This window comes from Labeo rohita, chromosome 9 (assembly GCF_022985175.1).
Source record: "Labeo rohita strain BAU-BD-2019 chromosome 9, IGBB_LRoh.1.0, whole genome shotgun sequence".
NCBI classification, from domain to species: Eukaryota; Metazoa; Chordata; class Actinopteri; order Cypriniformes; family Cyprinidae; genus Labeo; species Labeo rohita.
In genome coordinates, this window is record NC_066877.1 from 28,350,294 (window position 1) to 28,367,508 (window position 17,215).

The 17,215-nt window shown below is 31.3% G+C and overlaps 1 protein-coding gene and 1 long non-coding RNA gene across 2 annotated transcripts in view; one reads left to right on the forward strand and one right to left on the reverse strand.

Moving 5' to 3' along the window:
- Positions 1-855: 855 nt before the first annotated feature.
- calcrla (calcitonin receptor-like a) overlaps positions 856-17,215 on the reverse strand; it is a 36,059-nt gene continuing 19,699 nt past the window's right edge. The window contains exons 2-13 of the mRNA XM_051118305.1: positions 16,874-16,960; positions 13,867-14,020; positions 13,112-13,225; positions 11,751-11,863; positions 11,556-11,647; positions 11,338-11,464; positions 9,560-9,713; positions 9,420-9,480; positions 9,138-9,204; positions 8,646-8,864; positions 5,825-5,866; positions 856-3,700 (exon numbers count right to left, since the gene is read on the reverse strand). Coding sequence (XP_050974262.1) covers positions 3,485-3,700; positions 5,825-5,866; positions 8,646-8,864; positions 9,138-9,204; positions 9,420-9,480; positions 9,560-9,713; positions 11,338-11,464; positions 11,556-11,647; positions 11,751-11,863; positions 13,112-13,225; positions 13,867-14,020; positions 16,874-16,939 — 1,425 coding nt within the window. The 5' untranslated portion in view covers positions 16,940-16,960 and the 3' untranslated portion in view covers positions 856-3,484. The remainder of the gene's footprint in view (positions 3,701-5,824; positions 5,867-8,645; positions 8,865-9,137; positions 9,205-9,419; positions 9,481-9,559; positions 9,714-11,337; positions 11,465-11,555; positions 11,648-11,750; positions 11,864-13,111; positions 13,226-13,866; positions 14,021-16,873; positions 16,961-17,215) is intronic.
- Positions 16,883-17,215, forward strand: part of LOC127170423 (uncharacterized) — a 71,663-nt gene continuing 71,330 nt past the window's right edge. The window contains exon 1 of the long non-coding RNA XR_007828368.1: positions 16,883-16,971. This is a non-coding gene — a long non-coding RNA (uncharacterized LOC127170423). The remainder of the gene's footprint in view (positions 16,972-17,215) is intronic.

Genomic DNA, 17,215 nt, shown 5'->3' on the forward strand with positions numbered 1-17,215 from the left:
TGGAGGATTTTTCTGAAGAATAGTGCTCAGTTAACTGTTAACAGAGGGTTCAGCCATCACAAGCCATCACAAAACAAGTAACAGTAATAGATCATCCAGGTAACCACACACAGTATTAAAAACCAAGGGTTCTCAAACTTTTGCAGCGGTTATTTTAGTAATTTCAGCTTGGTATTTTGAACAGGAGCGACGGTTTAAACAGACTTCATGGATTTGTTTATTATAAACGCGCACCTTTTCACTTCCCAAGATGTTAATTGATGGACTGGAGTCTTGTGGATTATGATGATGTGATATTTTATCAGCTGTTTGGACTCTCATTCTGATGACACCCATTCGGTGCAGAGGATCAATTAGTAAGCAAGTGATGTAATGCTAAATTTCTCAAAATCTGTTCTGATGAAGAAACAAACTAATCTACCTCTTGGATGGCCTGAGGACATTTTCATTTTCCAGTAAAATCCTTGCCTATATAACCAGATACTGTTTTTCTTTTTTATAGGCAATAAGATATTTTATTGATTGAAATGTAACATTATAGTTGTTAGATTTTTCTCTAGCAGTGGTCATCTAGACGGATTGGCTTTAGCTTTTATAGAGAAAAGTCGTTCTTGTTCCTCATTGTGTGTCCGTGTTCCTAAGCCAACTTATTAAAAATTCACTCGACTAAAGGGCACGTTTGATGCCGAGCATGACTTTGTGAGAGGACGTCATTAGATTGCCCTTGGAATTTAAGTAAATTGACTTCAATCCTCTGCAGTGTGAATAGTGGAACCTTTGATGTGCTTTCATGTTTTGATTAACTTCCCATCTCCACCCCAGTGCTTTTAATGAAACACACATTAACATGCAAACTGGACACTTGAAATAATCAACTATAATTACAGAATAATACAATACACATGATTGCAACACTGCCCACATTTTATGAAATAAATGTTACACGAATACACCTCAAGAGAACGAGACAAATTACATTCATACAGAAAAGAACATTAGAAGTGGTTGAATTTAAGTGCAGCATATACACAATACAACTATTCTGATAACTCGGAAAGCAAAACTTACTTTCACACAAAGTACAACCTTAAATACGACAAGCAAATATGTGTATGAAACGTATGAAACCGCCCTGCAGCAATTGTTTTGTTTTCACTGAAACACACAAAGTATAACTAACAACACAACGAAAAAACATCACAAAGCATTATGAGCAACAGTAATTGGCACACATTCATTAAAACTGAATGACATTCAAGAAAAAGAATATTGCGTCGAGTCTGATGATGAAAACCTGATGAAATGATACAGTGGATGTTTGATTGGCATTTGTTTACATGCTGTGAAGTGCTGTGGTTTGCAATATTAATACTGATTCGTTCCAAACCCAGAATGAGTTACGTTCCTGTTCAGGGTGGAAGAAATGCACACAAATCACATCAGCGGTACAAAGCGATGATATGCACACCCCTATAAAATATTCAAATGTGATTACAGCTAAGAATATATTATTTACATAATTAATACAAGCATATTCCCGCATTTGTAGCATTGCCAACAATTTTGTTTAAATATGCATACAGACAAAAGCTGGAATTAATTGAATAGTTCACACAAAAAAACAAATGCAACCGGATCTGGGAGCTTTTCATATATTTGTGAAAACATCACCGATGCAAAATAATAATTTAACTCACAGTGAATAATGGTTTGCAATTTAATCTATTTGTCATGTAAAGCGAACAGATTGAAATTTAAATCTTTTATGCTTTCTGAAAGCTTAGAATATAATGCATGAGTCAGATATGGGTTGCATTTATAATACATTTATGATGTTGTTTTGACAGATGTGGCCACTATAAGCTATTATTGGAAAGAGAAGCATGAGATTCATTGGAAATACTCTGAGTCTACATACAGTACGAGTTTGGAACGACATGAAGGTGAGTAAACCAAGACAATTTTCATTTTTGGGTGAACTATTCCTTAAAGCATTATGAAATCTTGTTGATTGTCAGAGAAGTCTAAAATGGAGTGAGTTTTGCTAACGCTGTGACATTTAAAGGAAATAAACAATGGGCACATTATTCAAATCATATGGAATGTAATTGAATTTAGGTAGAGTGGGTGAAAGGAATCCCTGCTTTTGACACAAGAGAGCGGTATCTCGAAAAACTCCACTTTTGCTATGTTAAAGGAAAAGTTGCAGAGTAACACTAGGTAGCGGGTTATTGTACCTTATTTTACAAAAGCCACATATTAAAAGAAACGTATACATGAAGAGAGAGCACTACAAGAAATATGAAGTCAAAACCTTGAAAATGTGGCATGTGTCATATAAATTAATTTGTGGAAAATAAGCATGTAATTTGTGAAATATATCTTAAAGTGGTAAGCTTGTTTTCGTACTGTAAGTTCTTACTAAACCTAGAAATGTTACATAAATTGTGGTCCAATCTCCAGTGTCATTTTTAGGGGTCAGGTGTTTATGAATGATTATGTTTGTGATTTGTGTCAAATACCTAGATAGCACACGTACGTCTGCAAGATGTCTGTTAAAGATCTCTTGATCTGGAAAGCATCTGCTGTGTACAAACGTCTGACAGACGTCTTTCAGATGTCAGTTTTACGTGCATTCTAAATCATAAACATCTTAAAGACATCTAATAGACGTCTATTTGACATCTGATAGGAGACGTCCAATAGACGTATTGCAGATGAGCAAACATTAAAAAAAAAATACATCTTGCAGATGTGAAATAGACGTCTTTGTGACGTACGTGTGCTATCAGGTTAACGGATGTATTTGAATCCAAACTTGAGTATACTAAAAATTATAAATCTTCAAAGTTTCAAGTTAGTTCTTGTCCAGATTAACAAAGACAACAATTGTCTATATTGGCTGTAATATTGTCTGCATAGGAAAAGAACAGATTTGCATTAAAATTATTAAATCATTATTATAAATGAGAAAAGTGGCATTGGCTTTTGGGCACTTTTCAATTTTTGTGTTTCAACTACATATAATTTTGTTTTTTAGTAAAAATATACATTTCTCAGTGTGGTCATGATTTTGATTAGATATACAGTTCATATATATATATTTTTTATCACAGGGACAAATATAAGACAAAGAAGTGCATTACACATGAAATCTGAAAAAAAAAAAAAAATATTAAAAGAAAAAAAAGCTAAATATTTACACAGTTCCACTGCGCACTGCAGTCGAGCCAACTAAAATACTGCAAAGTACAAAGACAAGGCCAGTAATGCTTATATTTGTCCATTTAACATTAAATGAAGGTAGTAAAATGTTTTCAGTGTAAATTCTAGGAGAAATGCCTTTTCTCCACCCTTCAGAGAGTATGAGCAGTGAATTATGGGGTAAAAAGGTCCAAGTCAGCCATGTGACAGCTGTCGCTGTAGTCAACAGTTTATTATATTTTTTTTTTTCTTAAGCGGCATACTGCCACATTCAGTGGCATCAGGCAAAGGGGTTCTCTGGTTTTAAGTTGATGTTGTCAATGTCATGATAGTTTTTGCCATTCAAGTGTTCTGTGTGGCCGTCAATGCTGTAACAGCCCTGCACCTCTGTAATGGAGGACGTGGTGTACGATGCAGATCTCAGACCATCAGACTGTATGATGCTCCCAAACTGTATGCGGTACTGGTTCCAGTGCCTTCTCAAAACAGCCTGGACCTGAGGAAAGTATGGATAGATGATCCGCTTAGTCAACAGAAATCACTAGACACGCAGAATGAATTATCCATTATCTTCTTGAACAATTTACAATTTTCAGTTTAAAAAAAAAACATTTCAGGGAGCCTGTAATGACTATAAATAAGATTTTTTTTCATAGGAAGCCCGTTTCTGGCACTGAATAAAAAATAGAAAAGGTAATTGTGACTTTTTATTTTACAATTTTGACTTTTTCTTGCAATTTCGAGTTTGCATCTCTGACTTTTTTCTCAGAATTGAGAGAAATAAACTCACTCAAAAAAATCTCAGAACTGCATGATATAAACTCACAACTGCGTATTATATGTGAGTGTTATATTTCAGAGTTTGTCTCACAGTTCTTGTAATTCTGAGAAATAAAGTCAGAAATAAAGATGCAGTAATTGTGAATTTTTATTTCTCATAATTGTGAGTTTACATCTCGCAATTCCGACTTTATAAGATACAATTGCGAGTTATTAGGTCAGAATTCTGAGACATAAACTTGTAATTCTGAGAAAATCTGTTATTTTTCCTCTTTATAACTCACAGTTGCGAGTTTATATCTCACAATTCTAAGAAAAAAGTCAGAATTGCGAGAAAATAACCTGGACTGCGAGTTTACTTCAAGCAATTCTGTGAGGGGGGAAAAAAAAAGTCTTAATTGCAAGTTTTTATTTCGCAATTATGACTTTATTTCTCACAATTGTGAGTTTACATCATGCAATCCCCATTTGCAATTCTGAGAAAACAGTTCAGACATGTGAGATAAAAAGTTGCAATAACTTTTTTTTTTTTAATTCAGTGGTTTCCATATTATTTGGAAATTTAGCAAATAATACAATAAAACTATGGAAAACCTAAAATTCACCTTGAAGTTGTTGTTTTTTTTGTTTTGCTAGGTGCCAAGGTTACATTTTTCATTTAGTTTAACTTGATACAAAATTGCCTGAAACTAAAACTGAAATTAAATTAAAAACTATATAGACAATAATAATAATAATAATAATAATGGCAAAAACATCAATCTAAAATTAAAATAAAGTATAAAACAAAAACTAATTCAAATTCATAATAAAAATCTATAATAGTATCTCATATATATGTATATATATGTATGTATGTATATATATATATATATATATATATATATATATATATATATGTATATATGTATGTATATATGTATATATGTATATATATATGTATATATGTATATATGTATATATATATATATATGTATATATATATATATATATATGTATATATATATATATATATATATATATATATATATATATATATATATATATATATATATATATATATATATATATATATATATATATGTATATATATATATATATATATATATATATGTATATATATATATATATATGTATATATATATATATATATGTGTATATATATATGTGTATATATATATATGTATATATATATATGTGTATATATGTATGTATGTGTATATATATATATATATATATATATATATATATATATATATATATATATATGATACAGAAATAACACTGGATGTTGTTTAAATAACCATATGGTAATGCATATTTTAATTAAAATAAATCTAATTTGATTATTTTCTCAGAAATTCAAACCAATAGCTAATTTAAGAGTTTGTTAATGACAAATTATGTCTGGCATTAGAGCTAAAACAGCACTGCAACAAAACTCAAAACATATTATAACATTTATAGTTACATGTAGTGTACCATCGTATATATTTGATTTTCATTATACATTTCATCATATTGACCAGCCATCTGTTTAAACATATAGGCTGCATTAACTGTTGGACTGATAATATTATCCATAATGGCTTCTGCATTCCTCATTACCACAGTGCCTCTAAAACAGCTCAGTGCAAAACAAAATGTTTTGGACAGGTTCCCTCTGAGTCAGGCATCTCGTATTGGTACATGTGGACATCTGCCAATGTTTGTAGGATTTAAACAGCCAGTACAGAATCTCCATATCTGAGCTTTGCTTTCAAGGAAAAGGATGTTGCACAATCCATAATTCCTTGCAGATAAACAGGAAATTTTTCATTTGAGCTGGATAAACACTTACCTCACCGTTAAAAAAGCAGAAGATCGTGGCCACCAGAAGTCCCTTAAAAACAAAATCAGAAATGCACGTCAGCAGTAAATCAGCATAAACTGCTATCTTGCACTGCTAAACTGTAATCTCATATATCGCAGCTTCTTCACTAATCGTTTCTCGGATGGTGTTGAGTACTGTTCTCCCTTGTGTTTTGACACATTTTGCCAGAGCGAGTGCTCTTGATGTGCACAGAGAGTCATCTGGGATGACAAGCCTGTTTTGTTGCATTATTCATTGTGCCGATTCAGCTAGGTCTAGCGGTACCAGCTGTCCAAGCCTTCTCACTTTGCTGTTTTCTTCACAACAGACTACAAATGATTATTTTCTTGCTGCTGAACACCTACCCATCTCAAAATAAATGTTCACGAGTCAGACTTTTAGGAGGCAAGTGACCTGATCCTAACAATTGCATTTGTAAATAATTGGTTCACCCCAAAAAAAGGTTGTGCCTTGTGTTATTTGCAGTTATTTTTTTTTAACTGAGATGAAGAATAACTGTAAATAATGACTTGCACTGGAAAAGACTTTTGTTTAGAACAGGAGAAAAACAGCATACTGTTTACAAAAAGTGTAATGTACAATATACCTGATTATTTTTCATTACAATTATATTTTAGCCATTAATGTGGCAAAATGTTCATTTTGGAACTCATAGAACTATTTCAGGGAGGCTGTAATGACCATAAATAATAAGGTTTATTTCACAGTAATAGTATTTTATAGAAGCCCGGTTCTAGCACTGAATAAAAAATAAAAAAGGTAATTGTGACATTTTTTTTCTTGCAATTGCAATTTCTTGCAATCTCACAATTCTGACTTTTTTCTCAGAATTGTGAGATATAAATATATAAATATATATAATAAGATACAATGTCAGAATTCTGATATAAACTCACAATTGCGTGTTATATTTCAGAGTGATATATTTTAGAGTTCTCGCAATTCTGACTTTTTTCTTAGAACTGCGTGATATAAACTTGCAATTTTGAGAAATAAAGTCAGAAATAAAGATGCACAAGGTTTCTGCGGATCTTAAAAAAGTCTTAAGTCTTAAATCATTTTTCCATCAATTAGGGCCTTAAATCAGAGCAGAAAAAGAAGAACTTGTCGTTTAGATTTTTTTATAGTAATAAAAATCATTTAGTTCAGTTAGAGAACTGACAGTACAATTAAAACTGAATGTGGCTGCTCAATGCAGTGTGCCAAACGACAGTCGCATTACAGATCAGATTTCATTTATCAGGCGAAGTAAGTCGAGCAGACTGACCAGAAGAGAAAGGTGAAAAAGACAAGACTTTGGCAGAAGAGAAATGCAAAAGCCCCTGTTTTAAAAATATTTTGGATTTTGAAAAGCCTGTTGAATTCTGCCATTTATCTAAGGTGATAGTGGAAGTTTCATATTTATTTGGTTCCACAGTGTTTGCTGATTTTTATTTATTTAAAATTTGTAAAAAAAAAAAAAAAAAAGATTTTATATTAGGCGTGCAAGGTGTATGTCGTGCTTTAAGCTTTTTTATTCGTTTTGCTAATAATCGTTCTTATAACGTTTATAAAAGTTTATTATTTATTTGGTTACGCAGTGTTTACTGATTTTCAGTTTTGTATATCTATTTAAACTGTATAAGTTATTATTTTATATTAGGCATATAACATGGTGTATTATTATTCATTTTGTTAATAAAAGTTCATTAAGTTACGTTAACGGCGCTAATTTAAAAGTGAAAGTAAAATGCGCAAGACGCTTTTACAAACTACTTAAAACTGAAGGAAAGTGAAGAAAAGAGGAAAAACTCAAACAAACCAAAAACAAACAACTGCTTGACGCCGAATTGCTACTAATTTGAAAGTGAAAGTAAAATGTGCATGGGGCTTTTACCGAAGGAAAGCGAGGAAAAGAGGGAAACTGAAGCAACCTAAAAACAAACAATTGCTAGACACTGAATTGCTGCTAATTTGAAAGTGAAAGTAAAACTCGAACTATACTTAGGGAACATATTGCTGTATTGTTTTTAGTTTTTTCTTAAAAAGGTCTTAAAGTCTTAAATTTACCCTCATAAAACCTGCAGAAACCCTGATGCAATAATTGTGACTTTTTATTTCTCAGAATTGCAAGTTTATATCTCACAATTCTGACTTTATAAGATGCAATTGCACCTGACCAAAAAGTTATTTGGTCAGAATCGTGAGATATCTCGTAATTCTGATAACATCGTTTATTTTTCCTCTCAAAATTGGACTTTATAACTCACGATAGCAAGTTTTTATTGCAAGTTCGCAATTCTGACATTATTTCTCGCAAATGTGAGCTTGTATCACGCAATTCTGAAAAAAAGTCAGAATTCTGAGATAAAAAGGTGCAATAACCTTTTTTATTTTTTATTCAGTAGCTTCTGTATTTTTTTTAAATTTAGCAAATAGTAAAATATTACATTTATAGTTATGTAAAAATAAAACTATGGAAAACCTGAAATTAACCTTGAACTTGTATGTAAAACATATATATATATATATATATATATATATATATATATATATATATATATTTTAGCTAGGTGCCAAGGTAACATTTTTCATTTAGTTTAACTTGATACAAAATTGTCTAAAATTAAAAATAAATTAAAAACTATATAGACAATAATAATCCCAAATGTATATTTTAAAAAATGCAATACAGAATATACATGACTATTTTTAATTAAAATTATATTTTAGCCATTAATGCGGCAAAATGTTCATTTTGGGTAAGCTTTTACTTCAAGAGTGACCGTAAACTGATCTGACAGCTTACCTGATAATGCATTAGGATATGCATGACATAGTCGTAGATTTCGGCAGAAACACGTTCCCCGGGTTTGTATGGGAGGAGAACGTACTGGATTCCCAGCAGTGGAACCAGAATGAGGGTGGCGCGGACCGCTTTCATATACAGACTAGACTCTGCTTGGTGCGTCACTTTCAGTTTGGTGATGAGAACTCGAACGATGTTCAGCAGAAAGAACAAATTTACCTGAAAGGACAGGCAAGATAAATGGGCAAAACAAAAAGATCCCAGCTGGATGGCAGATGTCAGAAGAGAGTTTCTGTATGATGTAGGTAACTTCAAACCGCTTTAGAATCCTAGTGTTCTTTTTGCTGTACCGATACACATAAACATTGTGCTCGGCTACTCGAAAATAAATTCTGGATGTAATTTGCACAAAAATACAGAAAGATTATAATTAATGTTGTACAAAAAGATGTGTTTGGAAACAAAGAGGACAAAAACATCCAGATGCCTTACCAGCAGTGCTGCGCAGATAGGACCATGAATAATGTATAGAAGAGAAGTACTTGAGCTGATCCAACAACTGCGGATTAGGAAGGAAAGGATTAGCCGAATGTTTGATACTGATCCTTAAACAAGAGTATTGTTTTGTACAATAACATGAATTTAGGTAAGAAAGCTAAAGCTAAGATTTTTTCAGTGTAGCTTATAAATTACAAAAACGAGTCTCACTATGATATCTTACATTAGCAATAATAATATAATTTTTTCTTAAAGCTACAGAACAAGTATACTCACTTATCATTGTAGTAATAACTTCTGGCTACGGCATGTATTGTAGCGGGTATAAGTGGGAAACCTGTGAGATTTAGAGGCCAGATTTAGTTTATGCAATTAATGCTGTAAATAAATTGCTTTATAAATATTCAAAAACTCACCCCATCCAAGAAGGTAATACCACATTAAATGCTGTTTTTCAGCAAAAACTGCCACAACAATGAGTGTGTGCAAGTAAATCCCTTCGCAAAGCATCCAGAAGTAGTTGCATCCAAAGATGTACAGATGGATAAATTGTGATACTTTGCAGCTGATCTGAATGGAAGCAAAATGAACATTTGAGGAAGATGAGGTAACATGCTGTAATGCCTTTAAATGATCAAAGAAAAATGAAAGTACTGTCCTAATTATTCACCATTTTGCTCTATAACTTATAACCTAAATATAAATTATTATTCAAAAAATTATTTTGATTTCCACAGAAAAAAATAAGCGCACAGGTTTGTAGGGAAACTTATTTATGCCACAGGATAAAAAAAAAAAAAAAAAAAAAAAAAAAAAAAGTATTTGTGACTTCATTTCACAATTTTGACATTTTTCCTTGCAATTCTGAGTTTTTATCTCACAATTCTGACTTTTTTCTTGCAATCAGAATTCAGAATTGGAATTGCAATCAGAATGTCTGAATTGTGAGAGATTCTTAATTCGCAAAGTTGCAATTGTGAGAAAAATTGTGAGATTAAAAAGTCGCAATTAGTATTCCTTATTCTGTGGTGGAAACGAAACAATAGAATTGCAAGGCGTAAACTCAGGAGTCTAAATAAATAAATAAATAAATAAATAAATACATAAATAATTAAAGTTAGAACTGCAAGATGTGAACTCAGAATTCCGGGGGAAAAAAGAATAAAAATAAAGTTAGAATTGCAAGATGTAAACTCAGAAAGTCAGTAAAAAGAAAAAAGAAATGTTAGAATTGCAAGATGTAAACTCTGAATTCCAAAAAAATAAATAAATAAAGCTAGAACTGCAAGATGTAAACTCTGAATTCTAAATGAATAAATAAATAATAAATAAATAAAGTTAGAATTGCAAAATGTAAACTCTGAATTCCAAATGAATGAATGAATGAATAAATAAATACATAAATAAGGTTAGAATTGCAAGATGTAAACTCAGAAGTCCTAATAAATAAATAAATAAAGGTAGAATTGCAAGATGTAAATTCAGAAAGTCAGTAAAAAAAAAAAATTGAATTGCAAGATGTAAACTCTGAATTCCAAAAAAATGAATGTAGGAATGAATAAATAAATAAATAAATAAAGTTAGAATAGCAAGATGTAAACTCTGAATTCCAAGAACAGAAATAAATAAAGCTAGAACTGCAAGATGTAAATTCTGAAGTCCTAATAAATAAATAAATGAATAAAGTTAGAACTGCAAGATGTAAACTCAGAAAGTCAGTAAAAAGAAAAAAAAATGTTAGAATTGCAAGACTCTGAATTCCAAATGAATAAATAAATAAATACAGTTAAAATTGCAAGATGCAAACTCTGAATTCCAAATAAATAAATAAATAAATACAGTTGGAATTGCAAGATGTATACTCTGAATTCCAAATGAATAAATAATAAATAAATAAAGTTATAATTGCAAGATGTAAACTCAGAAGTCCTAATAAATAAATAAATAAATACAGTTAGAATTGCAAGACGTAAACTCAAAGTCAGTAAAAAGAAAAAAATGTTAGAATTGCAAAATGTAAACTTTGAATTCCAAATAAATAAATAAGTAAATAAATAAATAAATAAAGTTAGAACTGCAAGATGTAAACTGTAAAGTTGCACTTGTGAAGAAAAAAGCCAGAACTGTAAAATAAAAAAAAGTGTGAGTAAAGCAACAATATTTTACGGTATTTATGTATATTCACACTACTTACTGGGTTTTCCTGAACCAGCTCTTGGTTGTTTGCCACTGCTGTTAACCAAATGATCGTGATGATAGAGTTTAATACAAATGAAAAGAAAAGGTTTTTGTGCAGGGTGATTCTCTGGCAGCTCAAACTCCTATAAGCACAAAAAAAGAGCGAAATGATAAGATAATTGTGACGATGTGTTAAAACATAAATACAGTATTGAAAGAGACAATTGCACTTACTTGAAATGAAAGAATATGCCTAGCGAGATGAACAAAGATGTTAAAGAGAGCCCGTGACCTATTAGCGCCAAGTAGAACAAATTCATTGCGGTCTGCAATCACACAAACAATACAGTCATGAAGTGTTTATGTTGCAAGCCAATTCAGATGGGTGTTTATATTCATCTCAAGTGTTTACAGTGTTCATGCTCATACCCTGCGTCCTTCACTAGTGTGCAAATTACATCTGGTGAAATTCGTCCATGTGCGATTACTCTCAGGATGCGAGAACCACTGCCCGCTTTCCGTACATATTTTGGTGACCATTTCTGCAAAGAAACAGAAGTAAACCAAAATGTGTTACTAAGAGAAGCATCAATATGGAGTCCAGACATCTTGATAATATTTGCTTCTCTTAGAAACAGTTTAAGATATGATGTCATGATACTCCTGTTTTGTATTTGTGTTGTGCTTTATTTATTCATTTTAATATTTTTGTTTTGTTTTTGTCTTATACATTCATTTTTTATGTACACAGTCAAAAGTTTTTTTAACCGTAAGATTGTTTTTTTTTTTTGAAAAATTCTCTTCTGCTCACCAAGCCTGCATTTATTTGATCCAAAATACAGCCAAAAAGCAGTAATATTGTGAAATATTTTTACCATTTAAAATAACTGCTTTCATATATATTTTATATATTTTATATATATATTTTTTTTTTGGAAAGATATTATAGAAATTAATACTTAATTAATACTTTATTTAACAAAGATGCTTTAAATTGATCAAAAGTGACAATAAACATTTATAATGTTACAAAAGATTTCTATTTCTATTCATCAAAGAAACCTGAAAAAAAAAGTACTCCACTGTTTTCAACATAATAATAATAATAATAATTGTTTTTTTTGTTTGCAGCAAATCAGAATGTTAGAATGATTTCTAAAGGATCATGTGACTGGAGTAATGATGCCAAAAATTCAGCTGTGAAATCACAGGAATAAATTACTTTTTAAAGTATATTCAAATAGAAAACAGTTATTTAAAATAGTAAAATATTATGTTTTTGCTGTACCCTTGCTTTGTTCTTCATGTATTTTTCTTCTGTTGTTTGGTTCTGTATATTTTGGTGGTATATGTGGTTAAATTGTTAAAATTGTTTTAAATAATATAAATAATAGCTATTTGTTTGTTTGTTTTCATGCTCCTCTGCATGTGTTTTTTTTTCTATTGTTGTAAAAATTAGACCATAATAATAGCTCAAATAATATTTATTCTAAGCCCTTTTTAAGATTGAAGGTAGAAATTATTACAGTAATTAATACCTTTTCTGCAAAATTTATTAAACCTGGAAAATGTCTTTAATATTGTAAATATGCTCATCCATTCACCTTATCTTACTTCAAGGCAGAAAATAAGTCTTATCAAAGTTTTAATAGCCATTTAGCCTATGGATTTAGCATGATTTGACAGCGAGGGGTAATAGAGCGAAAAAAACTGACAATGACGTATTAGGTAGGTGGCTAGAAAAGTAAAGTATAGGTGAAAGGAACCTTGCACTGAGCTCTAATATTCACCTGTAGGGTCAAAGTCCTGGAAATAGTCCGGGCAGTGTTGCTCAGAAGTGACACCGGCCTCGGTGTCATCCCAACACAACCATCCATCCCACGTCCTATTGCACACGGGGCCAACTATATGAAGACAAAAAAGCCCAAAACATTTATTAGTTTCTATGGAGACTGGGAAACTAACTTCCTGTTATTTTCGTTATGACTATTCTTAGTTTTATGAGCCTGTTCAAAAACCTAGTCCCCCGTGAGCTATAGGTGCGCTGCAGCCTATGGGAAACGTTCCAAATCAGCAATTGTTGTGTCTTATTTAGGATGCTAAGTAGGAAGTCTACTAGGTTTTGGAACAGAGCTAATATTTCACAGCTGTCCTGCCACCCAATGGGGCCAAATATACTCTTCCTAACAGAATGAATATGAGCCACCTGAGGCTTTGTGTGTTCTTGCTGTACTAATTAGACAGGATGACAAAAACTACGGTCACAGCTAGCAATGTATACTCCATGAGAGGTTTATTGAAAATTGACTTGAATTATTATTGTTATATATTATAAATTTAGCATGACACATTTGCGCTAGAGTGCTTGTACGAATACAAAACAGTAATATGGCTAGATTGAACTGGCTTGAAGTGGCTGATGTGTAATTTCTGTCACCAGTAGCATTAAACCTGTATTTGCATGCTTTAACATTGATATACACAGGATACAGAATAATACAGCTTGATCTCTGTCTTGTAAAAACATTATATGCAAAGTGTCTACCTCTTCTGTCTTGACTGGTGTCCTTCATGATCTTCTGATAGCACTCGAACTGTGCCGTCACAATCTTGTTTCTGGTAACTCCGATGTCATGGTACACATTTTGAGGATGTAGTTGCTGGCTTTCGTTTACCTCAGGACTGGCTAGAACAATGAACTACAAACAACAGAGACATTAGGAAAATAATGTCTGAGAACAGGCAGATTTTACAAGTAATCATCTTAAAGGGATAGTTCACCCAAAAAAAGAAAATTCTGTCATTAACTCCTTACCTTCATGTCGTTCCAAACCTGTAAGACCTTTGTTTATCTTCAGAACAAAGATTAAGATATTTTTGATGAAATCTGTGAGCTCTCTGACCCTCTTTGTTTTCTTTGCACACAAAAAGTATTCCTATAGCTTCATAAACTTACATTTGAACCACTGATGTCACATGGACTGTTTTAACGATGTCCTTACTACGTTTCTGTGCCTTGATCATGGTAGGACCCTTGTCTATCGAGCTCTCGGATTTCATCTAAAATATCTTAATTTGTGTTACGAAGAGAAACAAAGGTCATGGGTTTGGAATGGCATGAAGGTAAGTAATTAATTAATGACAGAGTTTTCATTTCTGGGTGAACTATCCCTTTAAGCTTTCATTTCATTTTTTCATTAAATGTATGATGCAAGTACACTTCCCTCCAAAAGTTTGGAAACACCCCTGGCAAAGTGTGGTTTTGGACAATATCAGCATAAATCCTTATCATTTTTTGGAGCGAATACATTAAAGTAACTTGACATTATCATTTAGAACCAGCAATAATAATTTTCATTTTCATTGCATAATAATGGCAATATATACATGTCAAAGTCAGACATGCCCCTTTGCCAGCTGTGATGCCTGGTTACTGGTTTAAACTTGGCACAGGTTTTTAAAAGATTTCTGGGTCAGCACACCTTAATAGCTTCAACAATTGATTGCCAATTAAGTTTTGAATACAGTGAATTTAGGCCCAGGTTATGCAGAGCTGTAATAGCTGCTAATGGTGGATATTTTGATGAATCGAAAATTTACGTTTTTTTCTATGTATAAACTTTTTATGTAATAAAATGTTTTCGTAGTTTGTGTTGTCCCTTATCAGTGCAAAATTAATCGCAAATTAAAAAGGATTCATGCAAATATTGTCCAATAACCCAATTTTCTAGTGTGTTTCCAAACTTTTGGAGGGTAGTGTAAATTTAAAATACTGCCTTATGTGGTTGTTCTTTAAATATAGACACTATATATACTATATATATAGGACAGATTAAAAAAAAACATATAGTCACTTTGGATGTAAATGTAAGTTAAACACATGTATATTTACTTTTTAAAGTTGCTACCTACTATATTTTGTACTAATCTCACTGAAATGTACTTAAGCAGCTGCTTCATTTATACATAATGTACCATAATGAGACAATTACCCATTAAAGTCATTACTCTATATTGTAATTAGGAGATCATGTTTTTTTGTAGGCCAAAACTCGGAAATGAGTTAGCTTTATTGGATGGGTTATTGGTTAAATGCATGATATACAGAACAGAAATGTAATCTGTTTCATTGTAATTTGTAAAATAGTTTATATAATTTTTAGTATTTTTTTTTATTTTATTTTTTTATAAATGTCGGTATAGTTTCTAATTTTTTATTTTCATTTTAGTCATGTTAGTACATCTATAAACTAAAAAAAGTGTTATTTATAAAAAAAAAGTTGTATTGTATTTTTACTTCATGTAACTAAAATGTTTATTATGGTTTTACTGGTAACACTTTACAATAAGGTTCAATAATTAACATTAGGTAACTACATTAGTTAACATGGACTAAGAATGAACAATACTTCTACAGCGTTTATTAACCTTAGTTAATGATAATTTAAGCATTCACTAATGCATTATTAAAATCACAAGTTGTGTTTGTTAACATTGGTTGCACTGTGAACTAACATGAACAAATAATGAACAACTATTTTTATTAACTAACACTGACAAAGATTAATAAATAGTGTAAAAAAGGAATTTTTCATTGTTCATTCATGTTAGTGAATACATTAGCTAATGTTAACAAATGACAACTTATTGTAAAGTGTTGCCATTATTTATATATATATATATATATATATATATATATATATATATATATACACACACACACATATACACAATGGCAATATATAATGTATGTGTGTGTGTATATGTGTGTGTGTATATGTGTGTGTATATGTGTGTGTGCGTGTGTTTAATGCATTTTTAAAATAAAAAATATATATCATCATATATATATGATATCTGTTGCATTGTAATTTTTTATTTTAAAAATGCATTAGTAAATGCTGAACATTAAATAACAGACTTTCAAATAAAAACTTAGTAAAAAAAAATCTAATTTTTTTTTCTTTACTTGTGTTTATCATTAAAGTATAAAAAAATATACAATAAAAAATATGAATTATTCCAGGCACGTGTTAAAATTTAGGGAGGGGGGGAGGGGAGGGGGTGTCTGTGAAATGAGACCGTTTTTATTAATTTACTGCAATGTATGTGAGTGGGAAGCTCTTTTAAATTCAGGTATGCCCAAATCCAAAAATCCAAAATATGCCAAAGAGGTTAAGATTAATAAATGCTGTAGAAGTGTTGTTCATTTTTAGGTCATGTTAACTAAAGTAGTTAGCTAATGTTAACTAAAGTACCTAAAGTGTTACCATGTTTTTAAAATAAAGACTGAAAGAGTAGCTGGAAGCTAAGTGATGGACATTCATTTGTGAAGATTATCATGATGAAACTTTAATTGGTCACAGAGCTTATTTTCTGCAATATTCTGAAAGCTAATGAAAAAATCCTGTTGGGTTTTGTCAATGGAACCAGGGTGATGCTTATTTCTGGGTTGGCTTACAAAAATACATTATCACTGCAGCATTCTATATTTTAAAACTACAGAAATCTTATGCATGTTTATAAAAATGATACAGCAAATAATCTTTCACCTCTGTGGCAGATCCCAGCAGAAACAGACAGATCGTCCAGCAGCTAGCTGTCATCTTCTTTGGCATTTGCAATGACCCACTATTGATCTGCAAGAAAGGTAATGTCAATAAAACACTGTACACAGTTCTAAGGGCTCTTATGGTGTTATTGACACAAACAGAAGTACTTGTCTACCTTTCTAGCGTATTGCAAACATACACCCATACCACTACACATAAACATACCTTGCACACATAGACACACATGCACAGAATACAAATTTAGAATATTTGAACTATTGTCTCTGATGGTTACTTAAGTTATGACACTTATCAAGACAAGCTGGAACATTATAACAGAAA